This window comes from Stenella coeruleoalba (assembly GCF_951394435.1).
Source record: "Stenella coeruleoalba genome assembly, chromosome: Y".
NCBI classification, from domain to species: Eukaryota; Metazoa; Chordata; class Mammalia; order Artiodactyla; family Delphinidae; genus Stenella; species Stenella coeruleoalba.
Window position 1 is genome coordinate 2,391,067 of NC_137168.1, and position 19,853 is coordinate 2,410,919.

The following is a 19,853-nucleotide window of genomic DNA, read 5'->3' on the forward strand; positions in this document are numbered from 1 at the left end:
TTTTAGTACTTTTGAAAAGTTGGTCAGCCAGCATGACAAGGGCATTTGTATGTGATACAGACAAATCATGTCTAAATGATTAACATGCCTAAATCGTGTTGTTTAGAGCAGCCGATTCCTCATCCAGACCTTCTAAAAAGATGGAGTTAAGCAAAGAATCATCTTGGTGGTTAAAGAATGATTCGGGTGTCATGCCGTAATATTGTTTAAAAGTTTCCTTGAACCTCTCATAGTGATCCAGGATTGATTCATCTCGTGTTTGTTTACATTGCTGAATCTTTGACCAGTCGGCAGTTTTTGGAAAAAGCTCTGTGATAATTCTGAGTAATTTGTGAGCTAACTCCTTGCATTCACCTTGAGCCTGTGGGCTGTATAAATCAAACTTTGTTAAGGGGTCTCTCCATCCTGCTTTCTCTACTTATTCCTTTGTTTGACTTTTAGAAACTAATAGCTGTATTACTTGATACAAATCGGAAAACCTGAGCTCATAGGTTTGGACGATTAGCTCAAATTCCTTAGCAAATCCCAATGGATCTTGACTACATTCGAGAAAGTCCTTAGCTAAACTAAGTTCTGCTCGGGTCCAGGATGTGTACGTAAGCGCAGAGTACAGTTCACCTCTTCCTGTAATAGGTTTCTCCTTCAAGGGAGCTATGAGTACTTCTGATCTTATGTCTTCCTTTCCTGGGGAAGGGGAATCAGCAGGAGAATGGTGGAAGAGAGAAAGAGAGCGCGTCTGGGTTAGGCAGTTCGGATAAAGGAGGATATAAAGAAGGAACGGAGTGAGAGACAAGGTTAACGCTAGTGGCTTTTAAAAATTCTAGTAGCATTTTGAGCAACCTTTTGTTGATTTTTTGCGAAGAAGTTACTTTATCATTTCCCCTTTTAGACGCTTCTAAATACCAATTGAAATAAGCATTCCATTTCTGTTTGATCTTTTTCTAGCTGCATATGCAAAAAAAAATCCCCCGGTTTTCAAATGTCAAAACAGACCCAATTGGGCCATTTAAGGTTGAGATCTCTTAGTGTAATTGCCCTAATTCGGTTGGTCCTTGCAAGCGTGAGCTCCATACGTATTGCACGTGAATCTGGCTAGAGTGTTAGCGAGGAGGCTGGCTTTCTGACACTCCATGTTTCTCTGTTTGAGAGTGTCTGTTTCCCATTTTAAAGTTGAATTTGTTGGGGATAAAATTTTCTAGTGAAATTGTGGGGTGGGCCAGTGTGCTGCTTGTGAGTCTAACTCCTCCGGGATTTTGCCCTAAAGTCGTTTTAGCTCCTTTTACGTGTCTTGGGTTTTCCCTCTGGTAGTGTAAAACCACCACAATGCTCAGAACTTATCCGTGCTCCCAGCAGAGCAAGCTTTCGTTAAAATGAGTGGGTTTCCGCATAGGGATGTTGCACAGTACAAGGACTTGCCTCCACCACTGCTGCAAGTTAATTATAGAAAACCGGACATCTCAAGTGAATGAATGCAGCACTTTTCTACATAGGGGAAGATACAAGAGTCTGGGCTCACTGAAAGCATTCCTTTGATATGCACCTTAGCTATCTAGGGTCAGAATCATGTTCTTTCCCATCCTGAGTCCCCTCTGGGTGCACCATCGGGGGCGGCTGTAGTGGCTGAGGGCTTGATGGTGGGCTTCCTGTTTTTATCTTGAGTTCCCTCAGGGCTCAGCATTGGGGGCAGCTGTAGTGGCTGATGGCTGTTGTTCACTGATATGGCAGGTGGCATCCTTAGTCCACAGCTTCATAAGTATTTTTTAAAAGTTAGGTATTTCCTTTGAAGTCCTATTTGTTTATTATTTAGTTGCATTTTGGTTTGTTTCTTTTGTTGTTTATTTGGGATCCAGTTAACAATCAAGTGTTCCATTTACTTAACATGATATAATTTCTTTTCTGATTTGAGAATACCTTATAGATATCATACCCTTTTCCAGTCAAATTCTTCAGTGTATTTTCCTAAAAACAATGATTCTGCCTCATTACCATAGTAATCAAAATCAGAAAATTAACTAATTAGTACTATTTTCAAATCTATAGACATATTTAAATTTAACCAATTGAAACACAAATGTGGTTTAAAGAAAAAGAAAAAAAGTTTGTCAAGGTTCCAATAAAGGTTTATGCTTTGCTTTTACCTCTCAAGTCCCTTTATCTTCATTATTCTGGAACATTTTTGTCTTTTATGACCTTAACATGTTTGACAAATTCAGGCCCATTATTTTGTGGGGTGTCCCTGCATGTGGCTTTGTCTGATTTTTCCTCATTAGATTCAGGTTTGTGTTTTTGGCAGAAACATCTAGAAGTGACGTCGAGTCATATGTGTACTATCAGGAGACACATGTTGTGAATTTGCTATACTGCTAAAGAAGTCAGCTTTATTTATGTTGTTAAAATGACGTCTGTCAACGTTTCTCCACAATAAAATTAATATTTTTCCCTTGTAGTTAGTAAGTGTCTTGGGGGGAAATCGTCCCCCTTAATTTTTAAAAGTAAATTTTTTGTTATAAGTTTGGAATCACAGCTTTGTTTTCCTGTCCTCTGTATCATAATCCAACACTGTCATTTATTTTGATGCTAGTTTTATGCTTTTAAAAGAAAACATGAAGTTGTGAGTTTCGGTCTTTGCTAAAAATCCTGAAGCAGTCCTAGGAAACCATGTCCCTAGAGAGCAAACAGTTTATAGATCTAAAAATCAAAATATCGGTCAATTTTAGTCCTATTTGATTTATGTGAATGGATCCATAGTACAAGTGTCTGATTTTAAGTTTTTTTTACATTACTTTATTGTAAACTCCTAGATTTAATCATGCCATTCTCTTTTCACAGCCAGTTCTTTAGCCTAGGTCTGAGGTCCTCAACCTGATAATCATATGCCACACAACGTATATGGATTTTTTTCTTGGGGAGAGGATCCATAGGCTTCGGTATATCTTTAACGGATCATTATGGGAACTTTTTGCATAAATTGCCTTTATTTTCCACCCACATTAGTTTATTTTTCATTTCAGCCTCAGATTGATTCCCTTAAACATCTTTCCCTTAGGTCATCACTTTGCTTAGGATGCTGTATCTTTTTTCTGACTCATCAGTGCAAACCTAGGTACTTTATCCTAACTTGCAGACCTGCTATTAGCTAAATAGATCTAATAGGCTTTTTATGGCTTCCCCCAACCCCCTAGTCTTTTTGGTGCCACTTTAAAGTTTTCTCCTGAATTTTTACATTTGCTTTGTGCCCACTCTATGCCATTTCAGACTGCGTTCTTTTTCCTTTTATGTCGCACATTACTCAGATTTTCTTCTTGATGATTTTCCCGTAGTAATTCATCCTGAATTCCGTGAGTATTTACATATTACAGTCAATACTACACTGTTGCATATTGTTTTCATGTTTCTTTGGAATTCTTCAGGTATTTAATGCGTGTAACTGATCTGCTCAATGGATGACACATTTATTGATAGCAGGGACAATATATAGTTTTCTTTAATTTTTGTAGATACCAGTACCTACTCTCCATATCTATTCTTTCCTCAGGTATTTATTGAACACCTGTTATGTACCACCGATTGCACATGCAACAGCACAGAAAAGAAACAGCCCTGCTTTCAAGAGCATGCATGCAAGAGACCAAATAAATCAGTAAAGTATAATACTGATTGTTTTGAGCTTTTAAAGCTTTATTAAGTTTTTTATTGTGGCAAATATATAACATAAAATTTACCTATTTAACCCTTTCAGGTGTATAATTTAGTGGCATTAAGTACGTTCGTAATGTTGTACAGTCATTGCCATTACATTTCCAGAACTTTTCCGTCATCTCAAACTGAAACTCTGTACCCATTGAATAGTAACTCCCAGTTCTTCCCAAACCAGGTCTTAGTAAACACTGTTCCACTTTCTGTTTCTCTGAGATTGCCTAGTTTGGCTACCTGCTATAAATGCGGTCATACAATATTTATCATTTTGTGTCTGAATTATTTCACTTAGCATATGTCTTCAGCGTTCATCCATGTTGGTTGCATCAGAATTTCCTTTCTTTTTAAGGCTGAACAATATTCCTCTGTACATATGTGACACATTTTGTTTATGCATTCATCTGTCGATGTACACTTGAGTTGCATCCATCTTTTGGCTATGATGAATAATGTTGCTAGAAAATTGTTATACAAATATCTGTTTCAGTCCCTGCTTTCATTTCTTTTGGGTGTATACCTAGAGATAAAAATGGGTCATCATATGGTAATTCAACAGTAAATGTTTTAAGAATCCATCATATTTTCTTCTACAGTGGCTGCACAATTTTGCATTCCTGTGAGCAGTGCACTTGAAGTTCCATTTTCTCCCAGTCTTTGCCAAAACTTGTTGTTTTCTGCTTCTGTCACAATAATTATCCTAATGGATGTAAAGTAGTATTTGTTGTGGATTTGCTTTTTATTTCCCTAGGGATTCATAGTGTGATCATATTTTCATGTAGTTTAATGGCTATTTGTATATCTTCTTTAAGTTCTTTGCCAGTTTTAAAATCAGATTTGTTTGTTTTTGACTTGTAGGAGTTCTTCAGCTACTTTGGATATTAATTCTTTACTGGATACCAGATTTGGGTATATTTTCTCCCATTCAGTGGGTTGTCTTTGAGGTCTGTTGATTGTGCCCTTTTTACTTTTGTGGCCTGTGCTTTTGGTCTCATATCTAGAACATCATTGCCACATTGTGGGAAGTTTTCCTCCTCTCTACTAGGACGGAAATTAATGGCTATAAACTCTTACCTTACAAAGGAAGAAATATCTCAAATCAACAAACCAAAACCTTACAACTTAAAGAACTAGAAAAGAGGAGCAAATAAATGACAACTAACACAAGGAAGGAAATAATGATTAAACCAGACATAAATAAAATAGAAATCAACCCTGCTGACAACCCTCCTGACCTAGGACTTGAGTTCCATAATTGTGAAAAAATACTTTTCTGTTGTTTAATCTCCCTAGTCTGTGGTATTTTTTTAATAGATCTTTATTGGAGTATAATTGCTTTACATTGTTGTGTTAGCTTCTGCTGTATAACAAAGTGAATCAGCTATATGTGTGCATACATCCGCATATCCCCTCCCTCTTGCGTCTCCCTCCCACCCTTTCTACTCCACCCTTCTAGGTGGTCACAAAGCACTGAGCTGATCTCCCTGTGCTATGCGACTGCTTCCCACTAGCTATCTGTTTTGCATTTGGTAGTGTATATATAAGTCCACGCCTCTCTCTCACTTTGTCCCAGCTCACCCTTCCCCCTCCCCATGTCCTCAAGTCCATCCTCTGCGTCTGCGTCTTTATTCCTGTCCTGCCCCTAGGTTCTTCAGAGCCTTTTTTTTTAGATTCCATATATATGTGTTAGCATACAGGTATTTGTTTTTCTCTTTCTGACTTACTTTACTTTGTATGACAGACTCTAGGTCCATCCACCTCACTACAAGTAACTCAATTTCGTTTCTTTTTATGGCTGAGGAATATTCCACTCTATATATGTGCCACACCTGCTTTATCCCTTCGTCTGTCAGTGGACACTTAGGTTGTTTCCGTGTCCTGGCTATTGTAAACAGAGCTGCAGTGAACATTGTGGTACATGCCTCTTTTTGAATTAGGGTTTTCTCACGGTATATGCCCAGTGGTGGGATTGTTGGGTCGTATGGTGGTTCTATTTTTAGTTTTTTAAGGAACCTGCGTATTGTTCTCCATGGTGGTTGTATCAATTTACATTCCTGCCAACAGAGAACCTCAGATCCCAGGGAATATTCATCAGAGTGAGGTCTCATGGAGTTCCTCATCTCAGCACCAAGACAGCTTTACCCGATAGCCTACAAACTCCAGTGTTGGAAGCCTCAGGCCAAACAACCAGTAAGACAGGAACACAATCCCACTCATTAAAAAAAAAGAGAGAAGGCAAAAAAATACGGCACAGATGAAGGAGCAGGGTAAAAACCTACAAGACCAAATAAATGAAGAGGACAGAGGCAATCTACCCCAAAATGTAAGAGCAGACGCTGTGCTGCTTTTTAAGAGCAGCTGTGGCAAACTAACACCTGAAGAAAAAATGATTTGACCACCGTCATTGTCAAAACACTCAAGGACTTAAGTAGAAATAAAATCCCTCAACATATTAAAGTCCATGTATTGAAAATCCATAGCAAACCTCATATTAATGTTTGCTTCACATACTATAGAGCTCTTACGTTTGGTTCAAATGTATTTATAATTGTTAAATTTTTCTGAGGAATTGACATTTTTATCAATAGACTTTTCATCAATATGTCAATATTAAATTGACATATATATCAATCTTTGCATTTTGTAATGGTTTTTGGCTTGTATATCTCCCTTCTCTCTTCTGGTTACTATTTCCACAGAATATTTTTTCTTTTACTTTCAAGCTATCTGTGTCTTTAGATCAAAAATGGGTCTCCTGAACAATATGTTGTTGGTTTCTGTGTTATGTGTTCTGTCAGTGCATGTCTTTGGGGAGTTTAGTCTCTTTACATTTAAAGTAATTTCTTACAAGGATGCTTTCTGTTGCTGTGTTGTTACTTGTTTTCTCTGTATCTTACAGGTTTTTTTGCCCATGATTTCCTCCATTTCCTCTTTCTTTTACATTTAGTTGATTTTTTGGTTGTTTGACATGTTTCGTATCCCTTCTCATTTCCCTGTATGTATATGTGATAGGTTTTTTTGTGTGTGTGGTTATCATGGGGATTACATGTAGGATCCTAAAGTTACAACAACCTAATTTGAATTGACACCAACTTCACTTCAGTCGTGTACCAGAGCCACTGATAATAATCCTCAGAGTGAGAAATCAACAAGATGGCAGACGAGGAAACTCTAGGCTCTCTTCCCCCATGGAAACATCAAATATATAATATACAGGTCAAAATAGTTTATAAGAACTTTAGAAATGAGTTAAGAACCAAGTACATGTCTAATCAAGAAAAGCTGCATTCAAAACAGAAGGAAATTTCATGCCATTTTGCTCACCTTTATCCCAGACCCTTTCCAATGTAGCACAGCGTGTTTGGGAAGAAAATGCCAATCCTCATTTCTTCTCTCAGGCAAAGGTAATGAGTGGAACCTGCTTACAGTGTTCTGCCTTACCTGGGGACTACCGTAAGGGCTGGTTCTTGTCTTGCCAGACTCACACCACTAATGGTATAGTTTGGATATCAGCTTTGAGGCCACATATATCAGGGCTGGTGCCGCAGTATGTTAGAGCCGCAGGGGGTCTGCAGTCCTGCTGTCAGCCAGGAATAAGAGGTTATAGGCAGATGAATATAACAGAAAATACGGTCCAGAAAAGAACCAGGGTGAGAATTTAGTTATATTAAGACGTTTAAAGGCAGCTGTATATACTGGTAACAGGAATCAAAGCAAGCCCAGTCCTAGGAAAGAAACGTCCTCAGACAACTTTTCTAATTGCCTGTGTCCTCCACGCTTCTCCTTATCATCTTACTGTGGTTTCCTTAAATGTGTCCAGGAATTTCTCTCTTGCTGCTTTCTGTGTTACATCATTATCTTTGTTCAGTTTGATACTAATGTGTCTTGTTGTGGGTCACCCTGAGTTTATCCTACTTGTAGTTGTGAAGCTTCTTGTATTTATATGTCTATTTTGTCAAATGTGGAAAGTCTTCCTATATCTTCAAAAAAATCTTTCTACTACTTTCTCTTTTCTCCTTATAAGGATCCCATAATGGTCCACTGACACAGTGTCCTATAGATCCTATGGGCCGTGTTCACTTTCCTTCAGTCCTTTTTCTTTGTTTGCTGGATTCCTTCTTTTCAATTGTCCTGTCTTCCAGTTTGCCTCTTGTTTTTATATCTAGTTAAATATGTCATTTTACCTCTTTAGTGAATTTTTTCTTTCACTTGTTTTATTTTTTTCACCTCCAGCTTTGCTTTTTTAAAAAGTAATTTATATCTTTTACTCATTATCATCATTATTATTTTATTCATATATTGTTTCCTGATTTCCTTATTTTTTGTCCATGTTTTTTTCCTTTTGCTCTTTGGACATACCTAATACAATTATTTGAAATTGTAGGTTTGTTGTCTGTGCTTGCTTTGAGATGATTTCTGTTGCTTTATTTGGTTCCTTTGAATGGGCCATCTTTCCATGTTTCTTTCTATGCCTTGTGATTTTTTTTGGTTGTTGTTGAAAATTGCACATTTGAAAAAACAGGCACTTTTCCCAGATTTTGCAGACTGTGAGCCTCGACATCACCTTGAAGTGAAAGCTTATGACCTCCCCAGTTTTTTCCGTCAGTGTGTGTTGAGTCTTTCCTTCAGCGTGTGTTGCCTGACCCCGCTTTCTGCTTCCTCAATTCCCCTATATAAATAGCTCAATTTTTGAAGGCTCAATTTTCCAGATTGTGTGTACCCAGCTTATTGTAGGGCTTTTTGTGGTCTATTGTATGTTTATACCAGTAGGTCAGTCCAGCAGCAGCTTTCAGGAGTCCCGCCTGCTGCTTCTGATCCTTTTCTATGACTAAGATGGGCCATGCTGCTTCTCCTGCACCTGAGATTCAAGTGAGGCAAAACTAGTCCAAACCTTTAGCTCCCTAACATGTAAAAATGTTACAAGTAAGGTCTACCCTACTTTTTCTAGTTTAAGGGAGGGAATTGGGAACTAGGCTGCTGTCTCCTCTAAGTTAAAAGACCATGGTCAAGGGTTAGTAAAAAATGAAATGCTGTAAACTTTCCTACCACTTGAATATTTTTTCACTTTGAATATTTTATCATTTTTCTTCATTCATTTGCTCACTAAAGACTGCGATTGTTTGCAGAGCTCCTGTGGGTCTATTCAGCAGTGTATGGTTTTGTTTTGTTTTGAGGTATAGTTGAGTGCTTTTTGATGTTTCCATGAAGAAACCAGGACTTAGAGCTTCCTAGTTCACCATTTTCGCAAAATCACCCTGTTTTAAGAAAGCATTTTAACAGAGAGGCTAACGAACAAATAATATCATGAGGGTTTAGATTTTTAGGAATGGTGGTCATTTTGAGGCATCTCTGAGAAGGTGAATTTTGAGTAGAGACCTTAAGGAAGGAAGTGCAGGAGCTGGGGAAGAGCATGAGGCACTGAGGCACTGAGGTGGAAGGCCTAATATGGTCAGAGAATAGCAAGGAGCATGGGCTGGGGCGATGAGCAGAAGCAGTTGTCACAGCTGAGAGCAGAGTTAGTGAAGGGGCCAAATTATGTAGGGTCCACTCAGGACTCTTGTTTTTTTTCTGAAAGGGGTAGGAAATTGAGGAGTAGTTTTGAGGCCAGGGGTGACGTGATTGTACTTCAGTTTTATGGGGATCTCCATAATTGCACTAAGAATTGACTCAAGGGGAGGGTAGGCATGGAATCAGGCAGGGCAATGAGAAGTGTGTAGCACTAATGTGCTGAGTAGGAGATGATGGTGACTTGGATGAAGGGTTGGTGACAAGGGGTCAAAAAACGCCTGATTTTTTCTCTCTTCACTTTATTGAGATATAATTGACATAAACACTGCGTAGGTTTAAAGTATACATCATAACGGTTGGACTTACACACATGTTAGAATGATACCAGAGTAAGTTTAGTGACCATCCATCATCTCACATAGACACAAAATTACAGAAATAGAAAAAAATATTTTTCCTGTAATGAAAACTCTTAGAATTTACGCTCTTGACCACTTTCATATATAACATACAGCAGTGTTCATTCTATTTATCATGCTGTACATACATGCTTAGTAGTTGTTTATCTTGTAAGTGGAAGTTTGTACCTTTTGACTGCCTTCATTGAATTCCCCCTCCCCCAATCCCCACCTCTGGTAACCACAGATCTTGTCTGTTTTCAGTGAGCTTGTTGGTTTTTGAAATATAACTGACCTACAACACTTTGTTAGTCCCTGTTATGCAACATACTTCTGTACATGTCAGAGTGATCTCCACAGTAAGTCGAGTTAACATCTGTCACGACACAAAGATAGTGTGCAGGTATTGGCTCCGTTCCCCACCCTGTATATTCATACCTGTGATTCATTTGTTTTGTGATTGTAAGTTTGTACCTCTTAATCTCCCTCACCTATTTCTTTCCTCCCATCACCTGTCTCCCGTCTGACAATCCCGTTTGTTCTCTGGATTTATGACTCTGCTGCTGTTTTGTTAGTTTTGTTCAGTTATGTTGTGTTTTTAGATTCCACATATAGGTGAATCCGTACAGCATTTGTCTTCCTCTGTGTGACTTATTTCACTAAGCCTAATATGCTCTAGGTTCATGCATGTGCAAAATACTTGTAATTCTGAAAATTGTGCCAACGCAGTTTCTCTTGGTCTAGATAATGGAGTGTGAGAGAAAGACAGGAGTCCAGGATGACACTAAGATTTTTTTGCGTGAACAAATGAAAAACTTTTGGTAGAGTACAGAAATTCACGTTTAGACTCATTAAATGTGAAATGCCAGTTAGAGCTCCAGTGGAAATGGCAAGGTTGTTTGGTGACTCCACTAATTTAATGCTTGTGTTCTAGAAAGAGTCATGGTAAACAATAAATTACTATCTAGGTTGATAAGGAAACCAACACAGAAGATCTCTTCCCGGAAGAGGTGGCGAGTCTGCCGAAGGGGAGGCCCGGCCGCAGGGCCCGCGGCTCGCCCTTCACGCGGAGCAGCCCCGTTGTCCGTTCCCAGACTTTTTCGCCCGGAGCGCGAAGCCAGTACATTTGCAGAGTAAGTCGGGAGTCCTTTGCCACCTGCCTGGAAGGATTCTTCATCGGTCGCGGGTGGGGCTGGGCAGCAGAGGGTTGGAGCTCCCGGCAGATCCTCATCTGCACGCAGGGTTGAGAACTCTGAGACAGGTGGAGGGGGAGACCCCACCTGCTGTGGTCCGTGGAGACAGGACAGCAGGTTGGAGGTTGGCCGGCCGTGGCCGTGTGACAGTGACGGCACGGACTAGCAGAGACGAGGCGCTGTTGAGGATAAGTGCTCACGACGCAGCACACTGGGGCGCCGTTTGGCTCGAGCAGAGCTGTGACCCTCCAGCTCCTCTGACGGGGCTCCTTGGAGAAAGCATCTTCCCTTGAAAGGGCTACCAAGGGGCCGCTGCATTAGGGCAAAGCCAGAGTTTGATCATATGAGAGAGGCAGACCCTCAGGCCTCCGTGGGAGACACTGAGGGGTCTCCAGGCCCACCCTCAGGCTCAGAAATTGGCTAGGACTCACGGAACTCAGAAAAGCCGTCGTATCCACGATGATGATGCGCCGCAGGGAAGGGGTGCAGACCGACGCGCAGAGGGAAGAGGCGTCGGGCAGCGCTCCGGAGAGACGTGGTGGAACTTCCAACCCTTCTCCCGCAGCGGAGTTGTGCGGCAGCTCTCACTTCCCGGAGCAGTGGCAGCGTGCCCGGAGCACAGCCGACCAGGGACGCTCACCCGAGGCTTGGTGCCCAGGGGTTTTGTAGGGGTGGTCATGGGGCACAGCTCGTGGCCGGCGTGGCTGACCTTCATCTGCAGCCCCTCCAGGGTCAAGCTGGTGGCCCAGGGCCCCCCTCACATTGTCAGCAGAGACGGTGCGGCCGGGCCAAGGTCCCCAGGTAAACAGAGACACTTAGAACGTTCTAGGGACTTACAGGTCACTGCCCAGGAGCTGAGCAGGGAGCCCACCTTTCTTGGGCAGGGAATCCTTTACTCACAGGAGGGAGCAACAGGGGCTGGGGCCCGGGTGGCCACGTTTGCGAGGCCTGCAGCTCCTCTCCCCACACAGTGAGGTGTCCCGGTCGCGCTGCCCCGGGCAGCCCAGGGTCAGGCGGGGCACTCCCGCCCCATCAGGCTGCGGCCTTGTGGGGCCTGATGCTTCATCACGCGGCTGGAGGTGCCTGATCGAAGGCCATCCTTCCTTATCCTAGACTCCTGCTGAACCCCTGTGGAGCAGCCTCCCGCCTGCTTGCTGAGGAGGACGGGGCGGTGAAGGAGGAAGCCCTTCACCTCCCCAGAGACAGGCCTCCAGCCCCTGCACTGTGCTTTGCGCCCTGCACAAAGGCACACGCACTGACCGGCGATGCTTCTAGAGGCCTCTGTTTTTATATATGTTTGTGATGACTGGGAGGCACGTAAGTGCAGTGCTGCAACATTTCCTGCTATCTGGGGTTCACTGGCATGGAAAGTAAGGCCGTGAAGGCCAGGACTTTGCTTTCACACAGATACATGTTGATCCTGAAATGAAAACCTGCCGCCAAATGAAATACGTAACGTCTCGGCTCCCGTGAAGTCGGCATTATTTATTTTTCTTTTTAAAGACAGGCCTTTTCCCTTGACGGGCAGGGTGGGTGTTAGTGGTGTGGGCTTGTCCTCCTGCCAGGAACGAGGCTCTTATCTGGAATGCCACTCTTCCCAGCTCTTGCCAAAGCTAGAAACACAGCAAATGAGAATGACTGATAAAAAGTGAAAAGCGCTGAGGGGAGTGCGGGTTTTCATGAGCGTCACACCGTACCAAGTGGCAGTTGGCATTGATAGGACCGAAATTGTGTTGCGCGATTAGCCTGGAAAACCTCAGCTGGTTCGGTTGATGGACCTGAAGCAGGGGTGGGGCCGGGGGTTGGTCTGCTTATTTGGTTTGTCTTTGTTTGGCCTGAAACTCTTGTGTGGGGTTTTCTTGTATGCGAAACCCAAAGTCTTGGTAAAAGCTCTAAACGTCATAACTGTTTGAGTACCTGCACGAGAACCAAAATAATCCAGTTCAGAGTACACAGAGAATGAATGTTGAACTCTTGAGGAAGTGTTTCTGAACCTCCGTCTTTTTGGTGTAGCTTTATCATAGTGACAGCGACAGTTCAATGCTGGCCCGCAAGTCCCCCCTTGTCCGAAACACTTTGGAAAGACGAACCCTTCGCTATAAGCAGGTATGTGCCACGTAGACTAATCTGCCGTCTGTATGTATGCTGGGAGTTATTTCCACAAACCTGAAGGGGTAATATTTTAGGTAAGATTAATTGAAAGGTAATATGTTTATTTCCTTGTTTACTTAGATATAATTTTTAAAAGTGTATGTAATGTCAATGTTACCAGTATTTGTTAATTTCCTAAGATGTCATAATCTAAGATAATACATGATCGTTACATTTTAAAATATAATAAATTAATAAACAGCCATTCTGTATGAGAGATTCTTCTTTCTTTTTTGACAAGGGAGTATATACAGTTTAGAAAATTTGGGTCTTTCACTGTGGCGCATTCTCCTACATAGGACTGTTCTACAGTTTTCCTTTATATACACCGGAGTTTTTCTCCACGTCACGCCAGTTTACACAGTTTTGCTCCTTTTAATTTGTAAGGTAGTGGTTCCCTGACCTTCCCGGGCAAGAATTCTGTGAAAGAAAAAGAAATTCCCAGATCTCCTTGTGGTGGTTGTATTTAGAGTAGCCGCTGACTGAGAGTGATAAGAAAATACATAACTCAGCAACAAAAGTATTTCTCAGCAGCCATGCTGTTGGCATTTTGGCCTAGGTCTGTCTTTGTTGGGGGCTGTCCTGTGCACTGTGGGCCGTTGAGCTGCATCCCTGGCCTTGACCCACTAGTTGCCGGTACCACCCCCTCCCCCAGTTGTGACGACCAAAAATGTCCCCGGAGGGCCCAAGTCACCCGTGGTTGGGAACCAGTGAGCTCTACTATGAATTCAGGAGAGCTTTTAAATGAGTTTGTGTATATTAAGTCACTTACATTTGCATTTAACTTCTGTATATGTGCAAAATAGTGTTATGGGTGTGTAAAACGCATACAGTTATTCAGTCCTCCCAACAACGCTGATAGGCTCGTGGAGTTGTGATTTTGTTGCACTAACTGCCTTCCCCAGCGTTGTTAGCCGTGGCGTGGGAAGTACTGCTCTCAGCTCCGTGTACAAAATTCTATTCTCGTCTTAGAGCTTTCTTGAAAACAGGAGACTTGCTTACTTCAGGCGTGTGTGGGGAGGAGCGTTTTTTGTTGTTGTTGTTGTTGATGTTCGGCCTCGCTGTGCGGCTTGCAGTTGTAGTTCTCTGACCAGGGATTGAATTTGCAGCCCAGCATTGGAAGCGGGGAGTCCTAACCATCGGACTACCAGGGAATTCCCTGGGGAGGAACGTTTTTGACAGCTTGTGTGTGTTTAACCAGAAAGCCCTCAACGTGGTTTATAACGTGCTTTTTTCCCGTTATACAGTAGGCCATTAAGATTTTGCCATGTCGGTCTATTTTTCATCTTTCTACAGTAGCTGCGTTTTCTGCGGGCCTTATAATGTATTTGATCACTTTTCTCTTGTCAGGTATTTAGGAATTTTTCTGTCATAAAGCTTTTGCACATCATCAGCTGTGCCTTTCAGGTGCAAGTCACATGAAATTTCAGAACCAAAGAAAACACAACATTTTGTGGCTCTTGCTTATATTGTCAAGTAGCACTTGAGAAAGATGACGCCCTCCTGCCCCGTGTGAGAGGGTCTGTTTCTCTGCGCTTTAGCCAAAGCCTAGGTCGTCATTACAGCGGACAGCTTGCTGTCACTGGCTCGTTACCGGAGTGGAGGTTTGAACCCGTGTGGCCCCCATCCGTGTTGTGTTGGCGTCGGGCCACGCTGCGGCTGTCTCTCTCCAGTGGGGTCGGTCACTCGGGGAAGAAGCTGCGGGAAGGGCGCGGGCGGGGTGGGCGCGCTCACGGCCGCGGTCTCGCAGCCCTGCAGGTCCTCCGTGGCGGCGCTGGCGGCGCGCACGTCCCTGGACCTGGAGCTGGACCTCCAGGCGTCGCGGACGCGGCAGCGGCAGCTGACCGAGGAGCTGTGCGACCTGCGCGAGCTGCGCCAGCGCCTGGAGGACGCCCAGCTCCGCGGCCACGCCGAGCCCCCGGCCTGGCTGCTGCGCGACGAGCGCTTCCGGAGCCTGCTGCGGGAGGCCGAGAGGCAGGTGAGGCCCCGGCCCGCCAACGCGGGGAGGGGGCAGGCGGCCGGGCCTTTCTCTCCTCCCGGTGCCCGGAGCTGGCAGGGGCTTCCATCGCTCTTCCTTAAAACTGGAAGCAAACCCGTCTGGTTCACCCCGCGTTGCTGTTCCAGACGAGACAGACCAAACTTGACTTCCATTCAAGAACAGGCCGCTGAGAAGACGCTGAAGAAGGCCTCCAAAGGGGTGTGCCAGCTGCGCGGGCGGAACCTCAAAGAGCCCATCCAGCTGGGTGCAGGCGTTCAGGTGGGGAGAAGCCCAGGCCTCACTCTCGCGCTTGATTTTTACTGTCATACCTTTGTCATTATGAAGAGTAAAGTAAGTATTGAGAGAGACCCACAAGGAAGTCGAGAACAAAGCTGGAATCCCCACTGCTGTTAGCATTGTGCGATTTTTCTCCTGATTTATTTTCTGTGGAGCTTTAATTAAGGCCAGGTGTGATCATTTTTGTTTAATTTTGCATTCAGCTTATTAAGAATTAACATACCACATGTTACTACCTAACCTGTTATTTTTTTCATGACTGATTTCATCTAATAAACATAATTCACTTACCGGCTCTTGTAATATCTTTTTATGCTTATGATCATAAATAACAGCAATTTACATATGTACAGTATGTGTTATCTTTGCTTTTTAAAATTTAGAGTGAAGCATACTCTATATTCAGGAAAATGTTCTTTTCTTACCAAGACAGTTTAGTGAGTTCTCATAAACTGAACATGACAGAAATCAAAACATTATCAGCATTTCCAGATTACTCTGCAAATTTCCTTAAACACTGTGTTGAATTCTAATGACATAAATTAGTTTTGCATGGTTTTGTTCTTTTATACAGCCGCAGTTAACACAGTTCTATCCATACTACTTTGTGCCTGACTTTTAGCTTTGTTTTTTTCTATACCTGTAATTTTTATGTCCTTATCATAAAATAACACAAGATATTATAACCACTTCCTTCAGTTTTGATTTAGAATTCATCTATTGATATATTTTTAAAATGTATTCATTTGTTGATAGAACAAGAGTTAACACTATGTAGCAGGCACTCTTCCAGCCACTGGAGATAAATCCCTGCCCTCCTAGGAGTATCATAACTTCTATTAAAATTTTGAGAATTTGTATACGAACATATATTATGGAAATTCAAATTCTGATTGTTCTTTGAACAAGGAAAGCCATCATTGATATGAGAGCTTCCTGCCAGCTTTCAGTGTCTGCATATCACCTTCTAACATAATTTTTTCCATGCCCACCCACGGAGAAGATAACATTTTTCACGAGACCACGGGCTAACATACCCCTGCTGCCGGTTGATGATGTTTGCTGGAGTATTTATCTGCCTATTTTATTTCTGCGAAGTTCTAAAATTGTCTAGCTAAAATTGTCTTTCAAATATTTGTGCAAAGTTATTAATATACAATTTTTTTTCAAAAGTCCAATTTTTTTTCGAAAAGCCAAGCAGGGCTTGGCTTTTCCTTGTTGTTAAATTAACATCTCAAACAGGTTATTTTATAAAAGAGTAGCTGTTGTGTGAAGATTCGACAGTTTCCATGCTGTTTTCTTTGACTTGAAGGGTGGAAGACAGAAACTCAGGCAAATTCACTCTATTGTCATTTATTCATGGTTCTTTTCTTCCTCCTTGAAGGAGAATACTGACTTTAAGATGTATTTTAAGACTGAAACTTGGTTCTTCAGTATTTGCCAGGTGGTAGAATGATCTTTGGGGCCGGTTTTGTGTTCTGACATCGGAAATTCAAACACTATGTGCTGAACTCGTCACTCGTCCCGTTTTTCCTGTGTGCATTTATCATGTATAGTGTACACTTTCGCACCCTTTATGTTCTGTTAAGATGCCACCTTAGGGGCTCAGTCCTAAGTCAGTGCGGGGTGCGCTTTGCGGAGCTTGGTCTCCCGCGCGGGCTGGGCACCCATAGCCCCTGGTTTCCGTGCACCTTTCCGTGCCCACCCCGGGTCTGAGGCTGGTCACGGAGCCCCCGGCAGGCACACAGCCCACCCTCACCCGGCCTCGGCAGCCCCGCCTGCCTTTCCAGTCCGCCCCATCTGATCTTGACCGACAAGGAGGGCACTGGTGGAGCTACCGCTCTGCTGCTCTGCCCTGCAGGAAAGTGAAAATAGAAGAAGGAAGGTGCGTTTTCACTGAGTCACTGGATCCGCTGATGGATAGAGCAGTCACGACATGGACACGATAACCTTTGAAGGCGCTTTCTTGAGGAAGCCAGCTTCCGTGGGAACTACAGCTACTAGGCGAGTCACTCACAGGAGAGCATGTGCTTTTGCTCAGAAGGCGCCCGCCCCATGCTGGAGTCTTGCCAACATTTCTTAAGAAATCTTAGAACTAGCTCATGAGGAAAAATATTTTTATTCAATAAAAGGGTACAACTATTCTTTGAATTGCCAAGTGATATAAATATTTTGCCTAATATATACTTATTATATTTAAATGGCACTCTTCTTCATGACGCTTTGGATGAATAAACAAGATCAGTCACAAAATGTGAAAGAAAGAAAGACAGAAAGAAAATACAACTCTTCCTGTAGCTTTCTTCTCCCTCTTTTCCGTTGAAAATATGGACAATAGTTTGTAAGTAGTACTAAGACTGAAAACTTTATGCTATTCACAGTTGTCATCTGTTGCTATGTGTTTCTAATCTTTGTTTTGATTTTTTTTCCCTCGTCAATTTCTTAGTGTATATACTGGCAGTGGAAGTAGAGACTCACAAAACATTCCTTAGTAGAATGAGCAGCCAAGCAGACAGCATGGGTAAGCAAGTGAGGACAGTTAGGCCCTCTCTAACTTCCCTGAGCTATTTGAAACTTTAAAATCAAACAAAGAACTGTCGACCACGGGACTCTAGAGGATGCAAATGGCAAGTTATTTATATCTGAGGTACAGTCTCCATTCATGTGGGGAGGCTTGCAGAATGCATTTTCTCTGTGCTTCTTCTTAGCAGCTGTGCCAGCATAGAAATGCCCCAGACAGGTGCTTTTGAATAACACTGAATAACATACCCCCCTCCACCCTCTATCCCCAGCTCAAACAGATTTCCATTTGGAAGTGTTTCCCTGATAGAGAGCTGGGGGATTTTTGTTGTTTTAAATCCCATCTTAGCCAAATGCAGCTTCTATGGCCGTGCAGTGGCCTCTTACATTTGCCACTTCTCTGTTTTACTTCTCCATGCTCTGCCTTGCATGTGATTGCTTTTATAAGATCATAGTAAGGAAGTAAAATCGAGACCAATGAAGAAAAGTTCTGTGCTGCCTGTGGAGGACCCCTTTTTGAGTGTTCATTGTTCATGCTGGAAAAGACAAATGGTCTGTGTTAGAGGCTGTGGTGGAGCAGATGGTGGGCTTGATTTTGCAACTTCTGATCAATTAAGACTGTCAGGAGCATATCCCACATGAACGAAAAGTTAAGTCCTGTTGCCTTATGTTTATCTTTGTATATCCTTAAGTTTTGTGTCCCCATGGTGAAGTGATATAAAATACTATATCTTCCTCAATTAAAATTTAGAACTCGGTCATTCGTATGTTTTTTCATGTATTCATTCCTTTATTAATAAAACATATTTACTGAACACCTGCTACTTACCTGGCACTATTGTAGGCCCTAGAATAAATTCCTGACGTCGTGGGAGCATCATAAACTGTATGACATAATATGGTTATATGTTTCCTTTGTCATTAAGAAAACTGCCCTATTTTATTGGCAGTCTTACTCAGGGTAGTCAGAGGTAGATTGCAAATGTTGATATCCCTTTTCAAGAAACTGTCAAAATGCTGCCACCAGCTTCTTTTAAAACAGAGCTACAAGTAAACTAATTTTTTTTTCCTATGATCACTGAGTTGTCAAACTTTGGTTGAAAACTCCTTAAATAAATATTCTTCTGTTGTGGGAATAAGTAATAATCAATATTCCTCTCTTTGCTTATGTCACCATTTCCTCCGATTTGTATTGTTTGAAAGTATTTCTTAAAATTAGAGTTCTTAAAACAGAGTGGAAATACATTTTAAAATTCCTTTTAAGTTTTGGAGAACTATAAATGTATAAAAATAGTAAAATAAATCCCTATGGTCCTCTGACCAAATTTCAACATGGATCAGTCATGGCCAAATTTGTTTCTCTTACACTTCCATTCACTTCTCCTCATATTTCGAAGCAAATCCCACACACAATATCATTTTGTCTGTAAATATTTCAGCTGCCATCCTATAGTAATCCAGGGTTTTCCAAAAGTCTCCTCATTAAAATAAACTCATGGTTGAAAAGCTTGTTAGGGATAAAAAAAGACATTGATTTCACCTTTTCACTGATTTCTGTGTTAGGAAGAACCTTGGATGAAGACCAAAGTAACATATTTCTTATTTTAAATCAAACTATCATAGCGTTCTATTGACCTTACTTTATTTTATCTTACTTTATTATTTTTAAAATTTTATGTATCCTGAATCTTTCATCCCTGTGAGATTTCCTTTGTCTCACTCTTGGGCTGCAGGCCAGAGGCCTGCAAGCCCTAGGCCTGCAAACCCTGCACTTGCCCAGCTTTAAGACCAAAGAAAGAGCCTGGGGTCAGCAAGGTAGACATCAGTGGTTTAATGGCTGGGGGCGGGGCTTACACATCTAAGCAAGGTCCTGGAGCAACACCCCATTATGTGCAGCTCACAGCAGGCAGGACTCCTGGGGTAGGGGGAAGGTTACCAGTTATAGGTGGAATTGACACCAGGTTGGCTCATTAGTTACCAGGGAAACTAGTAGAGGGGCACACCCCTCACTGCCCCTTTGTTAAGCTATCCTGGTAAAGGTGTTCTGATCTAAAGCTACAGCAATCACTAGCTGGGGCAGGGGCAGGTATGTAGGACAAAGTCAATCATGTGAGT

At 42.3% G+C, this 19,853-nt stretch overlaps 1 protein-coding gene across 2 annotated transcripts in view; it reads left to right on the plus strand.

Moving 5' to 3' along the window:
- Nucleotides 1–16,261, plus strand: part of LOC307181037 (protein WWC3-like) — a 28,293-nt gene extending 12,032 nt beyond the window's left edge. The window contains exons 2-3 of one of the 2 annotated variants that reach the window (XM_079911794.1): nucleotides 14,694–14,921; nucleotides 15,068–16,261. In XM_079911794.1, coding sequence (XP_079767920.1) covers nucleotides 14,694–14,921; nucleotides 15,068–15,112 — 273 coding nt within the window. In that variant the 3' untranslated portion in view covers nucleotides 15,113–16,261. Of the gene's footprint in view, nucleotides 1–14,693 lie in introns of both variants that reach the window. The other variant, XM_079911793.1, reaches the window with a different exon arrangement.
- The last annotated feature ends 3,592 nt before the right edge of the window (nucleotides 16,262–19,853 follow it).